Source organism: Carex rostrata, chromosome 25 (assembly GCF_964058835.1).
Source record: "Carex rostrata chromosome 25, lpCarRost1.2, whole genome shotgun sequence".
NCBI classification, from domain to species: Eukaryota; Viridiplantae; Streptophyta; class Magnoliopsida; order Poales; family Cyperaceae; genus Carex; species Carex rostrata.
In genome coordinates, this window is record NC_135942.1 from 562,689 (window position 1) to 580,952 (window position 18,264).

General features: G+C 30.7%; 1 protein-coding gene across 1 annotated transcript; it reads left to right on the forward strand.

Moving 5' to 3' along the window:
* The first annotated feature begins 2,050 nt into the window (after positions 1–2,050).
* Positions 2,051–7,384, forward strand: LOC144543668 (cuscuta receptor 1-like). Its single transcript, XM_078292009.1, has 5 exons — positions 2,051–2,444; positions 3,094–3,249; positions 3,345–3,500; positions 3,570–3,716; positions 5,034–7,384. The coding sequence occupies exons 1-5, from the start codon at positions 2,069–2,071 to the stop codon at positions 7,232–7,234; spliced, it is 3,036 nt and encodes a 1,011-aa protein (XP_078148135.1). The 5' UTR covers positions 2,051–2,068; the 3' UTR covers positions 7,235–7,384.
* The last annotated feature ends 10,880 nt before the right edge of the window (positions 7,385–18,264 follow it).

Sequence of the window (18,264 nt, forward strand, 5' to 3'; positions counted from 1 at the left end):
CAAGTTAATGGCAGTAGCGCTGCTGGTTCTAGATGCAATGCATGGAGCCTGAGCGGGTCAAGGTCGAGTGGTCATATGATGTATGGTCAAGACTCAAGAGCAATGAACTGTAGAATAACCCATCCCTCACGTCACGGATTGTCGACTAAGCCGTTAACGGTACGTTAATTAATGCAGAGGAAAATGAATAACTGGAAGAGTGAAACTTTTGTTCTTTATACAAGATGCTACTTTATTGTAATAACACTAATTAATTTTATACATTACATTTCAAAAAGAAAATAAAAGTGTTCCAATTACATCTAAATAATAATAGATGATTGTAATTTGAGTTTATTCTGAAGGACATTAAATGACTTTTACAGTTGTACCCTACGAATAATTCGAGTAGAACTAGAGTGTTCTTAAGTTTAGTAAAAAAAAAATATTAAAAAAATGAATGCATTAAAATTAATTTTATAAATCTTCTAATTTTAACCGCTTGACTTTATATTAAATTAATTCAAAAGTTCAAAATTTTTACATGTAGACGTATCAATTCGAAAGTTTAACATTAATGATTCAAAAGTTGTTAGCTTGACTTTATACTAAATTAATTCAAAAATTTAAAATTTTTACATGTAGATGGATTTTAATGGTTCAAATTCGTTATATAAAATAAATTCGATATGTTTTAGAATGGAGTTGACAAATAAATGGTGAACTTAGGAACACCGTAGTTATTCTACTCTGATAATTCTCTGTCAGCGTGCTTGGTGGTGGTTACATGAGTTCCTTAAAAGATCCTAGGTAGCATTTCGCTCTCCATAAAAACCACGAGGCACACATAGGAACCAGGTGATCGATGTCTTAATTCTCTTCTACCCTACGACCTGTGCAATTAATTGCTGCCTCACAGGATGCCAGCCAAGTGTCCTGGATGTTAATTTGTTACCGATTTCATTAGTTGAAAATGAAATCCAAGGTTACCAGAGACGGAGGTAAGAAGCATTAATGGGTCAATTGACTCTTATATATATATATATATATATATATATTTATGCATAATTTTGTATATAATTTAGAGTAAAATGTCATGTTACGGTAAAATTGATCTCCATTCTTTACACAAAAATTTACATGATTGACCTCCATATATTTTTGACACCCATAGTTTGAAAGTCTAACTCTGCTCCTCATATATACCACACATGTACCTGCAAGACTTGTCAAACACAGTGAATGGATGTCAATTAATTGGACTTAATTGAGATGTGCCAATTAATTGAGACTTGTAATAATGACCAACTTTTTACTGTGATCCAAATTATACATATTTTTTACTATTAAATTAAAGTACGAATTATATATATATATATATTAATTAATGTGAATCATATAATAATATATTTAATATGGTTCAAATTTTATTGGTAATATATGGTTTGCACTTTATTCACACTAATTATAATTTAGTACGTATTTAAGAATGAACTATGTGTACGGAACTACGGATTTGAATGTGAATCTTATAGAAATTTTACTTCATTAATTGGTAATACGTTCATGGTTTGCATTTTATAGAAACTTAATTTCTTCAAACGTTTACATTAATTGTCACAAATCCAGAAATTAGAAGACAATGGTACAACACATTAAATAAAGTGTTTCTTTTTATTTTTGAAACAACAAAGTTAATAATTGATAAATACTTTTTATTTAATTCTTACTAATTAATATGATCTGGACTAATTTATAGTTGATAGGCATAAATTATATTTTCTATATATATAATTGTCAATTGAAAATTATTTGAATTAAATTTATAGTTCATAGGCATAAACTATATTTTACATTGCTTTAAATACGGATGTGACATTAAAATACTCCAGCTTTTCATTTTCTCTCTTGAAGAGCTTTCAATTTTCAAGTCACTCGTCAAGTGTGACCAGTCAATTACGCAATTGCTGGTCAGTTTATTTATTTCTAACAAACAAATTAAGAATTTAAGATCATCCTCATCCTCCTATAAATCAGACCACATATGTAGTCTGCTCAAGCCATGATATTGAATAACACAACAGAAGCAATGAAGTTATTATTGGCAGTAGCTTTTCTGGTTCTAGTACAGTGGAAGAATGTATGTGTGAGCGGGTCACACTCAGTACAGTGCAGGGAAGATGAGAGGTTGGCTCTTCTACACATCAATGCTTCAATGTCCTTTACTATTCACTCTTTAGATGGCAAATGGGAAGGCAATGAGTGCTGCCGATGGGAAAGAGTCACCTGCGATCCAATCACCGGCCATGTCACTCAACTTGACCTCAGCTCCATTGATGATGATGTCTGGATCGATTATAATCAGGGGGGTATTTCACTAAATGCCACTTTGTTCTTGCCTCTTCGTCACCTAAGAAATCTGTCATTAGCTGCACATGGCATATACAATTGTACTGACGGTGCTGGTATGTATCTTCACCTTAATTTCTTAATTTCTTGTTTAAAAATTATGTACTTACGCCCAGTCTGTATATATGCGAATTTTGTAGTAGAACAAGTGCAATACAAAAATAAATCAACCTAAAAAAAAAATTATTTATCTTAGTTTATTAGAATAGCATATTAATTTGAGGTTTATTCCTGTTAAGAAGAGAAAAATGAAATGAGCAATTCCTATTGCAATCATTCCTAACAAGCTTATTAATTAAAAGAAAAATGAGTTGTTTCTGTTTCCTGATCCAGCATGCATGTTTCACATTTCTTGTTTAAGTTTGTGGCTTGTACTGCTTAACGATGACATTACAAGTATTAAATGGAGCCCCATTTTCACCAATGAACATTTATGCTTAATTTATGAGCACTATAAAAATACTTGGGACAACTTATGTTGATATCTAATGTGTCTGAAGGTCCTAATAAATTCATTTCAAGAGTAAAACTAGCTAGGGTGTTCTTAAGCTCATGTCACCAAGCTTTTTGGTGAACTTAATTGTAAAAACTTATCATAATGACTTTAAACAAAGATTTTATATCGTTGAAATCAATCTATTTCACGAATGATGCGGTTATTGTTCTATCACTTATTATTGTTGATATTTCCTTGTTCTTTTTCAGGAATTGAAACATGGTCCAATTTAACTAAGTTGGAGATTTTAGACTTTTCTTACAACCACCTGGATGGAAGCATCATATACAATTTAGCTGGTGTTTCATCACTTCGTACACTCGATCTGTTTTATAATAATATGAACAACAGTCTCCCCATCAACGGTAACAAAATTAAATTAAAGTTATGATTTATTTATAATGAGCTTCCTTCTTTAAATGATTAAGAAATTAAGGTTCTCCATGTATTCTTTTGTCAGGGTTTGAATATTGGTCCAATTTGACTAAGCTAGAGATGCTAGATCTTTCATGGAACCAACTGCCTAAAGGCATCTTTTCCTATTTATCCAAAGTATCATCACTTCGAACACTTTATCTGGATCATAATTATATAGGAGGCAATGTCCCTGTCAAAGGTAACCCCTATGGCAACAATAGGCTTCTTTTATTTTCTTGACCAATAATTTAATGGAATAATCTGACAGAGCTTACAAGTACACTAAATTTGGAGGTGGTTAGTCTACGCGCGTGTGGGTTTAATGGGAGTTTTGATCTTGATTTGGGACAGTGGTCTTCTCTAAAAGCCCTTTCGTTGGCGTACAATGATCTAAATGACACTTTATCATTAGAAGGTAATTACAATGTAATACACAATTAAACATTGTTGTCAATAGGAAACAAGTTATATTTGGGACATTGGTCTTCTTGCAATATGAAAAAAGTTATATATTTTATGTAGTATCTCTACACAGGTAGATCATAGATGTTTGACATCATACAATTTTCTCAAAATAGTATAATATAGAATAGTAACATAATAGTAGTATTCTTGGTGGTATTAGCTCCTAATCATCTACTGATCAATGGCAGGGCTGTAAAGAATAGTGAAATAAGGGCCCAGTTATATATATATAAAGAGAGAGAGAGAGAGATGGGCTACGAACCTACAGTGCATTGCAATGTATAGGCATTTCTGTACATTGGGACATAAATCACCGGATTCAAAATCCAAATAACTGATTCAAATCGTTCATCTTGTTCTCCATATTAATATGTATTTCGAGACCAAATTTTACATTTTTTGAATTTTTTTTTAGATTTATTGAAAATCATTGTTTTTTTATGGTCCAGATTTGTCTAAAAAACAACAATTTAAATAAATCTAAAAAAATAGTAAAAAATTTCCAAAAAATGTAAAATTTGGCATCCAAACACATATTAAAATGAAGAACAAGATGAACTGTTTGGATCAGTTATTTAGACTTTGAATCCAGTGATTTATAGTTAAATGTACAAAAATGTCTATATATTGTAATGTACCATAGCCCATCTCTCTCTCTCTCTCGCTCTCTCTCTCTCTCTCTCTCTATATATATAGAGAGAGATGGGCTATGGTGCATTGCAATGCATGAACCCTCTTATGCATTGCACTATAAATCATAGATTTAAAGTCCAAACGACCAATCCGAACCGGTCATCTTGTTCTTCATATTAATATGTGCTCGGGGACCAAATTTTACATTTTTTGAAATTTTTTTACTATTTATTAAGAAATTTTGAAAGTCGCTGATCTGATGGTCCAGAAAATTTTACTGTTTTTTACTGTTCACAGCAAAACAGCAATTTTCAAAAATGCTTAATAAATAGTAAAAACATTCCAAAAAAATGTAAAATTTGGTCTCCAAGCACATTTCAATATGGATTAAACATCTAACGGTTCGGATCGGTCGTTTGGACTTTAAATCCGTGATTATAGTGCAATGCATAAGGGGGTTCATGCATTGCAATGCACCATAGCCCATCTCTCTCTCTCTCTCTCTCTCTCTCTATATATATATATATATATATATATATATATATATATATATATTCTTAATTCATATAGTAATTGGCCTCATCGATTTCAAATGATTAATCTTATTTGATGATTTTTCTTGTTTATATTATAGGATTATGTCGACTGAAGAATCTTGAAGAGTTAGATATTTCAGACAACCGTTTTACTGGAAATCTTCCTCCATGTTTGGGAAATCTTTCATCTCTTAAACTAGTTGACTTGTCATATAATGATTTTCAAATAAAATTTCCTTCCTCTATTTTTAATAGACTTCTGTCCCTAAGGTACCTTTCCTTGTCAGATAACAAGATTGAGGGGAATCTATCCATATGGTCATTTTTGAACCATTCTAATTTTCAAGCTCTGGGGCTCTCAACAAGGGCATCATCACACTTTCAAGTCGAAATTGTGAGTCTACCTTTTCAGCTTGAAGTTCTTGAATTAGCTAATTGTATTCTTAATGTTGATCCCATTTTCTTGCACTCTCAGCATAAATTACAAGTGTTGGATCTCTCTAATACTTGTTCCAAGGGTCATGTTCCAGTGGTGTGGTTGTTAGAAAATAATACGAATTTGATCAAATTAGATTTGCACAAAAACTTCTTCACAGGGCCTCTTCAACTTCCGTTTTTAACTCATGAAAAACTCTCAATATTGGATATATCTGACAACCATCTTGGTGGAGAATTACCGGCTGACATTATCATTAAGCTTCCAAAATTAATGTGCCTTAACTTATCAAAAAATTATTTTCATGGCCCTCTTCCACTCATATCTACAAGCAATTTATATTTTCTAGATTTATCTTTCAACAATCTCACTGATAATATACAAAATAATTTTCCTAGGATTCAGCCTTATTCTCTCTGTATTCTAGATCTATCATTTAATAAGTTATATGGATCTTTCACTAGTAGTTTCAACTTTACTCAATCTATAAAATTAATTTTAAATGATAATAATATAAGCGGAAAGATTCCTTTTAGCATTTGCAATGCCAGTTTTCACGTGTTGGACCTCAGTAACAACAAACTAAACGGCATTCTACTTGATTGCATTGGAAGTGTAAATTCAGCGTTGAAATTAAGTGGAAATAATTTAGAAGGGTCCTTACCGTTGAAGATTTGTGATGTGCCAAACCGTTGGTTCCTTGACCTTTCAGATAACAAGCTTTCTGGATCAATACCTCCTTGCTCTAATCAATCAGACTTACAAATTGTAGATCTGAGCCAAAACAATCTAACCGGAAACTTTCCGATAACATGGTTGAATATTTCTTATATAAGAGCCATTAACATTGGAGAAAACTATTTATCTGGAGAGCTTCCAATTTGGATCGGTATGGAATCCAATCTCAATATACTCCTAGCAAGAGAGAACATGTTTGGAGGACATATACCAGAACAAATATGTCAATTCAAATATTTACGAATACTAGATCTGTCATACAATAATCTTTCTGGACAAATACCACCATGCATTATTGATATGGGATCAACACACTACGATGTCAGTTTCTTAGGTGAAACTAATGAATATATTTTTGGATGGAGAGAGCTGAAGTTCAGTGATGCCAATTTTCTCTTACACATTACATCTGATCTCGACATGCAAAGCGAGGAATTAGTGAACTTTGGATTGGAACTTATGTCAAAAGGAAGGTTAAATATTTATTGGCAAAAAATCTTAGCAATCTTGTATGTAATAGATTTGTCTTCCAACAAACTAATAGGCAACATTCCCGAAAAAATCGGTCGAATGAATTGGTTAATAACACTGAACTTGTCGAACAATCATTTAAGCGGTGTAATACCGAATTCCTTATCCAATTTGCACCTATTAGAAAGTTTGGATCTCTCTCACAACTGTTTGACCGGAGAAATACCAAGAGAACTGACTAAACTAACCTCACTAGAATCCTTCTCTGTGGCATATAACAATTTATCTGGACCTACATTAGGTGTGGAAGCACAATTTAGTACATTTGATAATAACAGCTATAAAGGTAACCCGAATCTATGTGGGTCTCCCCTGTCAAAAAGTTGTGTTCCTTCTCTTGGCACAACACGACCTTCTCCAAATGAAATGAGTGACGAAGAAAAGTATAAAGACACAGATTTTCTCATATTATTTGGTTCTTTCTCTCTTTTCTTTGTGGTCAGTTTTTGGGGCTTCGTAGCCGTTCTTTATTTCAAGAGAAATTTGTGTTATGCTTTGTTTACTTTTGTAGACTGGTATGGTGATATGATATATGTGAAGATTGTTTGTTGGGCGAGAAAGATTGAAACTACTAGAAATCCAAGGGGTAATTAAAGAATCATTTGTTTTAGTTTTAATTTGGAAGGATATGTTTTATTATATGTTTCATGAATAAGTATGTATGATGTATAGTGAATCTTTATGAACTTTTGGCTTGAAAAAATATGTAAGACAACTTTTGTATATTTATTTTATGCTGATACATTTTTTTACGAATTTCTCATGTGCCCTATAATTTTCACTATTAACTTGGGACCATTATATGATATTATGTAAAGTAGGAAATACCATATGATTCTATACAATTCTCGATTGAACAAGAATTCCAAAACTAAGACCGAAACTAAAAACAGAGGAAGAGCCTGATTAATTTGAACTGGAGTTCCAATGAGAACAATCCATATAAGGCCCAAAATCGAAAAGGAGGAAAACCAAAATGAGAAGCTGGTTTGGTAATGAAACATGCTACGAGCCTACGATACTTCAAAAATTGTACTTTTACCAGCCATAGGCCCATAATGGAGTTTTGTTGAAATATACCTTGACTAGTCAAACTAAAGATAGGAGGAATTTTTTTTATATAGAATAATAAAAGAAAGGTTGTCTTGGTCTCCCTTCTCATTGTTCAGAAATAGGATTTAGAATAAAATGGAGATTAGCCTCAAAGTCGTATGACTTATTGTCATCATCGGCTAATTAAGAAAAAATGGAAGCCACCTTTTTTAGTAGAAAGAAGCTCAACAACTTGTTTTTTTTAAAGTTACCGTTATACGAGGGACATAGCAATTTATTCTTTCCTCAAATTTCATTAATTAGATTCTCAATCTTACCAAACTAATTAGTTATCTAACAATGTCATGTAAATTTTTGCAATTTGCTTTGCAAGTGTATAAATTTTTTATCCCTACAATTACAAAAAATTCACTCTCCTCTCCCTTTCCTCTCTTAGTTCACTTGAATTCAGATTTATAATCCGGCACAAATTTCAAAATAGATCTCTATGTTCTAAATAAGTACCGACATGACTATGGAACAATTGGGACTGTAGATGGTCCGATACCGTAGAGGATATGAATTCCCATTTACCTCCTACTAATACAGATGTAAAACTAATGAATAACAAAATATACATAACACATGAACACGACACAACGTGCACGGGCTCGAACACAGAAGAACACAGAACGCGGTGTTAGACGTGTCTTGTCAAGATGTTTTTGTGCCGTGTTGTATTTATTTTAGCGAATTTCAGCACGATTGAACACATCACGTCTAGCACGGCCATGGCAAAATATGTTTGAACGCAGAAGGACTTGTCTATAAGAAATTTAAAAAACAGAGGTATAATCAATAAATATTCATGTTTGATAACATGTTTTTGTCAAGAGGCTAAATTAAAAACTTCACATTTGCTTTTTCAGCCAGTTGTCCAGCTCCCAAGTTGCCTCTCGCACTCTCTCATGCTTTTGGAAAGCTCAAGAAAACAAAGAAAGTAAAAGACAGGGAAGAGGAGAAAAGAAGAAGAAAATGGTGACAGAGGTGGGGATGAGGGTTGCAGCCTTAGGAGCTGAAGCGAGGCAGTCAAAGACGAGGCAAAGAGGAGAGAGGGGTGGCCGGGGTAGGCACACAGGATCACAGTTGACCCGATGTGGTTAAAAGTGATGTGTCCATAAACTTGTTATGCTCGATTCAGATGTTTCTTAACACGACACGTTTATAATTTACTGTGTATTAAGTCAGTGTTGTAAATAAGGATATGTACTCCTTGGACGGACGGGGTATTACCAAGCAATTAAGTATGTGGCTGATTAATTGAAGTTTTACGAATAATTTTGTATTTTCATTAAAGTTATGTGTATATACTTGTAATTATTATAATTGATTAATTTAACTCATGAAACTTATTAAATAAATTTATTTTAACTTAGTTTTTAGTTTTATTGTTAATTAATAAATTTTATAAAATTTGGTTATTTAAAAAAAATTCAAATAAGACAAGATAAAATATAATACATATAATAGATAAATGAAAAAAATACAATAAAAATATAAAACATACAATTTGTAACGATTTGATATAAATAACTAATTGATCAACGATTAATCAGTCAATTAATTAGACTGAAGGATTCTTTTTGACAATACTGATATATGTAGACACCAGTATTGTCAAAAACAGTTATCACGGCCTACTTGCCTAGTACCAAAATACGTGGGATTTAGAATAAATTTCGAAACCACTGGAGACTGAACACGGTGTCCAGTTATCATGTACCCAAAGCAAAATAATATCGCGCACTCCCAATCAGCCCGTACCAATGTACCATTGTACCAAACCAACGGACAATATTGACTCTGGGTGCATTGTTTTTTGCTTCTTATTTCTGAAATTAAATTCGTACGAGTACGACTGGTCAATGGTCATTGTTCATTTGGTAATGTTGACCACGCAAGTAGGAAGACTATTGCTCGCCACCATCCCAATTGAATTTGTATGCTCTGCATTACTAGTGAGATGATCTGAATCGTTCTTTTAATTTTGTACGAATTTCATAGCACAGATAATATTGGTTCCTTACGCTATTTCGAATAGGCACTATTTTTTGAATTAATCTGAAATCATAAAGTAGTGAATTCCACCGTACGATACTACAGAAGATATGCGTTCCCTCCTAATCGGTCTAAATACTTCAGACATGTAAATCAAGTGTTTCGGATATTAGGAGAATCAATCTATAATTTAATAATTAATAAATAAACATTTTTCGTAATAAATTTAAAATTTAGATAGAGAATTTTTCGGGAATATTAAACATTTGGATGAAAAAAAGTATGTAAAGCAATATAAAACTTAATTAAAAAGTATTCTAAAATGAAGGAAAAGGAATTCTAATTACCTCATATTGTTCTCCTGGGTGCTATTATGGCGGCTACAGAATAATAACCATCCACAATGAGATTTTTTTTTACACAATACATTTATTGTCTGCGGACAAAAAATATTAACACTTAGCATGAAAATTATTTATAGTTGAATTTACATATATTTATATTTAGTATGTCGCTTATTTTTTGTTTTAATGATCGTAAGAGAAATACCTTAATATTTTTTCGAATAAATAAAAATATAATTTTTATTTATTTTATTTCTAGAAAGATTAGGGGTATCAATTTTGATGATCAAATATAGACACTTTATATATATATATAGAGAGAGAGAGTAGAACTAGGGTGTTCTTAAGTTCACCAAATTTTTTGGTGAACTCAAGTCTAAAACCCATTGAATCGGCTTCAAATGATGAATCCGAACAGTTAAAACCCGTCTACCTTACGAGTGATGCGCCTACATGTAATTTTTTTAATGTTGAAATTATTTTTGCACAAATTCAAATTTAAGTGGTAAAAAAAAATTCAAAAAATGAATGCCTTAAAATTAATTTATTAATTTTCTAATTTTATTTGTCATTTGAAGCAAATTCGGTTTTAGCCTTCATATAATAAAGAAAGAAAAAAAGGCATGGTGTAGATTAGGATTTAGAATGCATATCCTCTGCATTAACTCAAAAAGAGATCTTTTGAGTTAATGAATCTCAATCGTTTAATTTTAATCGGAACCAATTTGATCTCTGCTTATGATATAGAGGGCCCTTTAATATTAGTGTGGACTTGGTCTACACGAATCTTAAAGAAAATCGGATGATCAATATTCATTAGCTCAAAAGATTCCCTTTTGAGTTAATGCAGAGGAAACGAATTCTAGGAATCAGGACTTTTAGGAATATAGATAAGATAACGCGGACCCGCGGACCGTATACTTATCACTTGTTATAAACAATACATAAAATATGTTTGGGTCAAACTTTTGAACTAGTCATATATAAATAGTTTTTTGAAAAAACAAAAGTCATATATGCAAGCGGAACCTTCCATGACCTCCGCTGAGGCGGTTAACTGAACAGTATATTGATTAGAATCGATTGATTGTTTGAAAAAATTACTCATACAAATAAAACAATACGTTAATTAAAATTAATAAAATGTTTTATAATTGACTGAAATTAGCCCAGTATAAATAATTTATTTTCAAATTTGTATAAATCACTAAAATAAATAAATTGTACATTTATTTGCAGAAATCGTTCACAGTATAGTACGTTATTTTCTAAGTGACTGAATTGGGCAATCGGTTCAGATTGAGGGATGAATGTATTTGCTTATCTCATTTCCTATATTATGCATGTTTAATTATGTTGAGTGTCCTTATTCTACAACGGTTGCGATTGATTGATCTAAATTCAGATTAAATCTGAACAAACAGATATATAATCACATTCGATCTACAGCACTCGATAATAAATGACTTGGAATCTTCTAAAGTAACTCAAATTTTGAATTTCGATCTGGTCTGTCTAATTTATTTTTTAGCACAATATTAAAAAAATTCCGTACATTCCATCTTAAATCAGATTAGTCCATTCTAATCGAACGATTAGTTTAGAAGATCCGAACCCATAATAAACATATACATCTAGATTTATTTCCAAGTTCTTAACTAATTTTTTTTTTCCTTATACGTGAGTTGAGACCATGACAAGAATTATCAAACAACAATTATCAATTTTGTAAGAACGGTACTCTATATACGTAAATGAATTTAGACCCGATTTTTTTATTTATATCCAAAAATTAAATTAAATTTCAAAAAATAACCGAACCGGATGTCAAATTTGAAATCTACCCAAACCGGTTAACCGTTAACCGGACCAAATTTCCGGTTAACGGTTAACCGGACCTTTTCAAAATGGTTCGGTTAACCATTAACCGGACCCAAACCATGGGTCCGGTTAACGGTTAACCGGATTCGTTGGTTCGCTGAACCGTTAACCGAACCCAATTTTTTTTTTTTTTTTTTTTTTTTTTTTTTAAAACAGAAAATTTTAAATGCATATGTATATGTATTTTTTTATTTTATATGTATATGTATATGTGTATGTATATTTTTCTATAATTTTAAATTTCAGATTTGATTTACAAATTTTTTTTGTGTAAATTTGATAAATCTAAATACGAATTTTATTTTATATGTATATGTAGATTATATAGAATATATAGTGTTTAGGGTTTAGGGTTAGTGTATATAGATTATATAGAATATTAATAAAATAAATATTCCGACAGAATATATATAGTTTCTGCAACATCCAATTATTAAGGTCTAAAATAATAATAATAATAATAATAATAATAAGGTCTAAAATTATTTATATGAAAATATATATAATAAATTTCTGCAACAGAAAATTAATTAGGCCGAAAATTATATATGAATTCATATAAAATCATAGAAAATACCAACATAATACAATTTGTGCAACATATACACACATATAGTTTTTTGTACATGCAATCCCATCTTATCCTATCATATAACATATAGTCAAGATCCAATACAACACATATAACACATAGTTCGGTCCTTCCCCTTTATTAGCCATGCAATCAACTTTTCGGCCCATTTTGCCAAAATGCATGGCTGTCATTGAGGTTGGACCGAATTTTTGTTCATCTTAAGTTGTATTAGATCCAATATAGCAAAAATAGAGATGCACATGTGAGGCCTCTTGGGAGGTTAAAGGTCTCCAACTTTTGCATCTCCCATAAATTTTAATAATAGAGAATAATTATGAATTGATTCAAGAATAATAATTCTCAAAATTTATACGAACCAAAGAATTAAATAAAATTAATAATTCTCCGATTAAAATTAGTAATTAATCCCAAAAAAAAATTTACTCTTGGATTAATCCAAAATTCGTCCAAAATGAATTTCTCAGTTTAAATTCGTCGTATAAGATCCGTAATCATGAACCATCAAAATGAATTTCTCAGTTTAAATTAGTAACTGTATATTTCAAAAAAAGTAAAAAAAAGTAAAAAAAAAGTAAAAAAAATTGGTAACTGTATATTATTTATGTATATGTATGTATATGTGTATGTGTATGTGTATTTTTCTATAATTTTAAATTTCATATTTGATTTACAAAAATTTTTGGTGTAAATTTGATAAATCTAAATACGAATTTTCATGTATATTTTCAATAGAAAAAAAAATTGAAAATTTTCTGTTTTAAAAAAAAGTAAAAAAAAAAAAAAAAAAAAAAAAAAAATGGGTTCGGTTAACGGTTCAGCGAACCAACGAATCCGGTTAACCGTTAACCGAACCCAAACCCTTGGTCCGCTAAACGGTTAACCGAACCCTTGGTCCGCTAAACCGTTAACCGAACCTAGGGTCCGGTTAACCGTTTAGCGGTTTGGGTACTTTTAAAATTTGAAATGCGGTTCGGTTGATTTTTGAAATTCAATTTAATTTTTGGATAAAAATAAAAAAATCGGAATTTAGACCATGAGGATTCAAACCTCGCACCCTTCTATTCTTCCATCCTAACTGTTCAAAATCGATCATACGGCTTCAATTACATCTGATTTGTTTTAATATATTATATTGATATAAAAGAAAGAAAAAAGTAATTGAAGCTGTATGATCGTTTTTGAACGGCTCAGATGGAGGAATAGAAGAGTGCTTCTTTTAGAGCAGAATTGAATCCACCATAAGACCTATTTTGTTTTTACGGTCTCAATCATTGTTTTATTTGTTTTAAAATGTGTGCGCTCTGTTTTAAAATCCGCGTGTCTGCTTTAATTTCCATGCACACAGATTTTATTACGGATTATACATTGTTTGAGCTCATTGGATCTAAAAATAGGTTTGATGCTCATCTGACCTACTCCGTTCTCTAAGTAAATATAATGATAGAATTAATTATACAAATAATAATATCAAAATAAAATAAAATAAAATATATTATGGAGGCCAAACTAACTTTATGAGTATCGTGTCTGATATCAGAACTCCTATAATAGCACGTTGAATAAAGGGACTGAATGGTGTATCTGTTCAGAGACGATCTCAGCCTTCCATCTAACAAATCCAACTGTTGTAAACCATTGTGTTGAATATAAGATATTATACATCTATTTTACGTGTTTGTACGTGTACAGGTTTAAATTTAGTTATACATTAGTTCGCTACACATAGAGCCACATAAAATTTGTAATATTTAAGTTTTCCTTTTTCACGCGTTTTCTTACTTTTTCTTTGCTCCGCTTTCTTTTTATCTTTCCTTCCCCGTCTCTCTTTTCTTAACCCTTTTCCTTCCCCGCCTCCGTTTTCTTTTTCCTTTTCATTCCGGGAGAAGAACCAAAAACCCCTGCGCGTCAGAGAGAGAGAGAGAGCGAGAGATGAGGAATGACGGAACAGTTGCCTAGGGTTTTGCGCGACCTCTAACTCTCCAGCCGCAAAACCCTAACCCTCCATCCAGAGCCGCCATGGTATGACGTCGCATCTCTTTCCCAATCTAAGTCTCTCTCGTGTATTAAAATGTGTGCGTTTCACTTTAAAATCCGTGTGTCTACTTCAATATCAGTACACACAAATCTTAATACAGATCCGACGGTAATAGAGCTCATTGAATCCCAAAAATAGATCCGATGCTCATCGAATTTACTCTGTTCTCTAAGTAAATATATTGATATAATTAATTGTACAAATAATAAAATCAAAATAAAATAAAAAATATGATTGATACGGTGATGCCAAACTAAATTTATTAATATATTAATCCATGCTCTATATTCAGATAAGCCTTGAACAGAAAAAGGCATCAATCAATCCATCAACTACGAGCAAGTACCCAATAGTAGGCCTCCAATTCCACAAGAAAACGAGTATGGCTTCGCAGAAACCAAAGACCGGGAAACCTGGATGCCGTTATCAACAAGAAAAAGAAAATCAATGGAGACTTACATATTTGATAAAACGAAAGTATTTCCGAAATTTTTATAAGAATAATAATTTCTGTACTCGCGCTACAGTATCTGCACAGTACTCACGCTACAGTAATTGCATTTAGAGGAATAATATATTATGGTCCCCACTAATTATATTATATCCATTCATTATTATTCTAAAATCCTAGCAGCACCCTTTCAAAACCTCGGCACTAATTCCGTGTCAACATTTCTCTAACAAAAATAGTTGACATCATAAAAATAAATACTTCAGTGCATAGATATAAATACTTTCAATACTTAGATATTGATACTTTCAGTATCATATGTAAAAAGAGGAGGGATCCAATTACAAGATTATGGCAGTTTAGGTCCCCACAAGCAGTTATGTAAAAATTACAACATTGTTTTCTATATAGATATAAATACTTGTGTTCTTTGAACTATATATTTCAATATTTGACTATTAATATTAAAAAAAAAGTTATAGACCTGGAACGATTGCGGTCCCCACAAGCAATTATGGCAGTTTAGGTGCGGGTACGATGTCAAAATTTTCAAAAAAAAGGTGCGGGTACGATTATTTAAAAATAATTAATTTATCATTTACATTGTTTACTATATAGATATAAATACTTGTATTCTTTGAACTATATACTTCAAGATTTGACTATTAATATTTTAAAATAAAGTTACAGATCTAGAACAGTTGCGGTCCCACAAGCAATTATCGCAGTTTAGGTGCGGGTACGACATCATAAATTTCAAAAAAAAAGTGCGGGTACGATTATTTAAAAATAATTAATTTATCATTTACATTGTTTACTATATAGATATAAAATATTTGTGTTATTTGGACTACATACTTCAAGATTTGACTATTAATATTAAAAAAAAAGTTACAGATCTAAAGTGCAATTATGGCAGTTTGGTCCCCACAAATAATTATATATGGCAGTTTAGGTGCGGGTACTGTAGCAGGGTACTCACATCAGCTTCCTTTTTATAAATGCCCAAAAAAATAACAAATTATGAAATCTACCCCAGTTTCGATTGAATTTCAAAATCTACCCAATCTGATTACCAAATAACCGGATTTGGTCCTTCTTTATGCTGACTGGGTGACCAGACTTGGAGAAATGGTCCGGTTATTGGATTACCGGAAATTGGAGATTTTGCTTTTCTTTTTTTTATAAAACAGAATTTTTTTTTAAAAATTTATCTTTTGTATTGAAATATTAGAAATGTTGAATATATTTCTTTGAAAATAGATGAAATACAATATAATTTGATTAATTAGAAAGACTGCAACAAATAACCCGGATCAATATTTTTCAGGTTGGGTTTTTCGCGGTAGTAAGAAAAATTAATATATTTCTTTATGTGTTATTGGAAAAAAATAAAAATGCTTATATTCTGAGTTATTGATCTCGGTTCAAAAGTCACTTCTAGGTAATCCATAAAATATTGTGATCTTTCTAGTACATTTAATTTATGAAAAGTTGTATCTATTTTTGAAAAAAAAAACTTTAAGTTATTTAATGATTGTTATTCAAAAAGAATTCGCAAAATAGATACAACTTTTTATAAATTAAATGTACTAGAAAGATCATAATATTTTCTAGATTACCTAGAAGTGACTTTTGAACCGGGATCAATAACTCATAATATAAGCATTTTTATTTTTTTCCAATTACACTTAAAGAAATATATTAATTTTTCTTACAGCCGCGAAAAACCCGACCTAAAAATATTGATTCGGGTTATTTGTTGCATTCTTTCTAATAAATCAAATTATATTGTATTTCATCTATTTTCAAAAAAAATATATTCAACATTTCTAATATTTCATTACAAAAGATAAAAAATTTATGTTTTATAAAAAAAAAAAGCAAAATCTCCAATTTCCGGTAATCCAATAACCGGACCTATAACCGGTTATTAAATAACCGGACATATTTTCAATTTCCGGTTATTCAATAACCGGGCCATTTCTCCAAGTCCGATCACCCAGTCAGCGGAAAGGGCCAAATCCGGTTATTTGGTAACCGGATTAGGTAGATTTCGAAATTCAATCGAAACTGGAGTAGATTTCGTAATTTGTTATTTTTTTGGGCATTTATAAAAATTTCGGAAAAATACATTATCTTGTCTAAAATTGTTACATACAGTGGAATTTCCGATTTTTTATTTATATCCAAAAAATAAATAAAATTATAAAAAATAACCAAACCGGTATTGAAATTTGAAAACTACCCAAACCGGATAAAAGTTTTCCGGTTTCAACATTAGAAACCGGAAAAAAAATTTCTGGACTTAGGCCTTAATCCGGAAAAAATATTTCCAGTTTTTAATGTTGAAACCAAAAATTTTTTATCCGGTTTCTACTTGTGCCGCCTCCTGATGGTTTTATCAATTTTATTTTCAACTCATATATCTTGAAGAATTCATGTCATTCCAATCATATCTGACAAAAGTTTAAAATGTTGGGAGAGTGAAATTAGATTTTCTTTTTCCGATTCATGAAAAAAAGTATATCTTTTTTAATATACAGAAAGCAATATATTTCACATAGAGACAAATTAAAGTATAAAAAGAAGAAACTTTTACTTATTTTGAAATTGTTCGACAGTCTTTTTTAAGAGATGTAGGATTAAAAAAATATCATGTTACAGAGGATGCTGTGATTAGAGGTGCTACTTTTACCCGATTACTCGAATCCGATTAATTTAAATAGGGTATGGTTTAAAAAATATAATCAGTTCAACTATGGATGATGGGTATAATTAGAAAATTAATAATTTAAAATTTTCTCAATGTTTCAGTTCTTTATGCTATTGTTCATTTATCTTGATTAATTGTTTATGTACTCAATAACTTTTAAAATTTCTTATTTTAAAAAAAAATGATTATTTTTCTTATCGAAATTTGAAAACCTTACATCATAGAATATAAAGGAATTTCAATAGATGATCATACAATAAATTAAGTATATATCACACATTGATAAATATTTACAGTAATCAATATAAAATTAAATAATTTTCAGTCATATAATAAAAATTGAAAATAACTAATAATTTAACCTAATGATTTGAAATATTCTATAAATTTGAATAATTTGAATTATTAGGTTTAAAATTAGCCTAAAGATTAATTTTTTCTTAAGTTCAATTATACGCATAAAATATAGGACTGGAAAAGGAATTGGTATCCTATGGGTTAACTCAAATTTT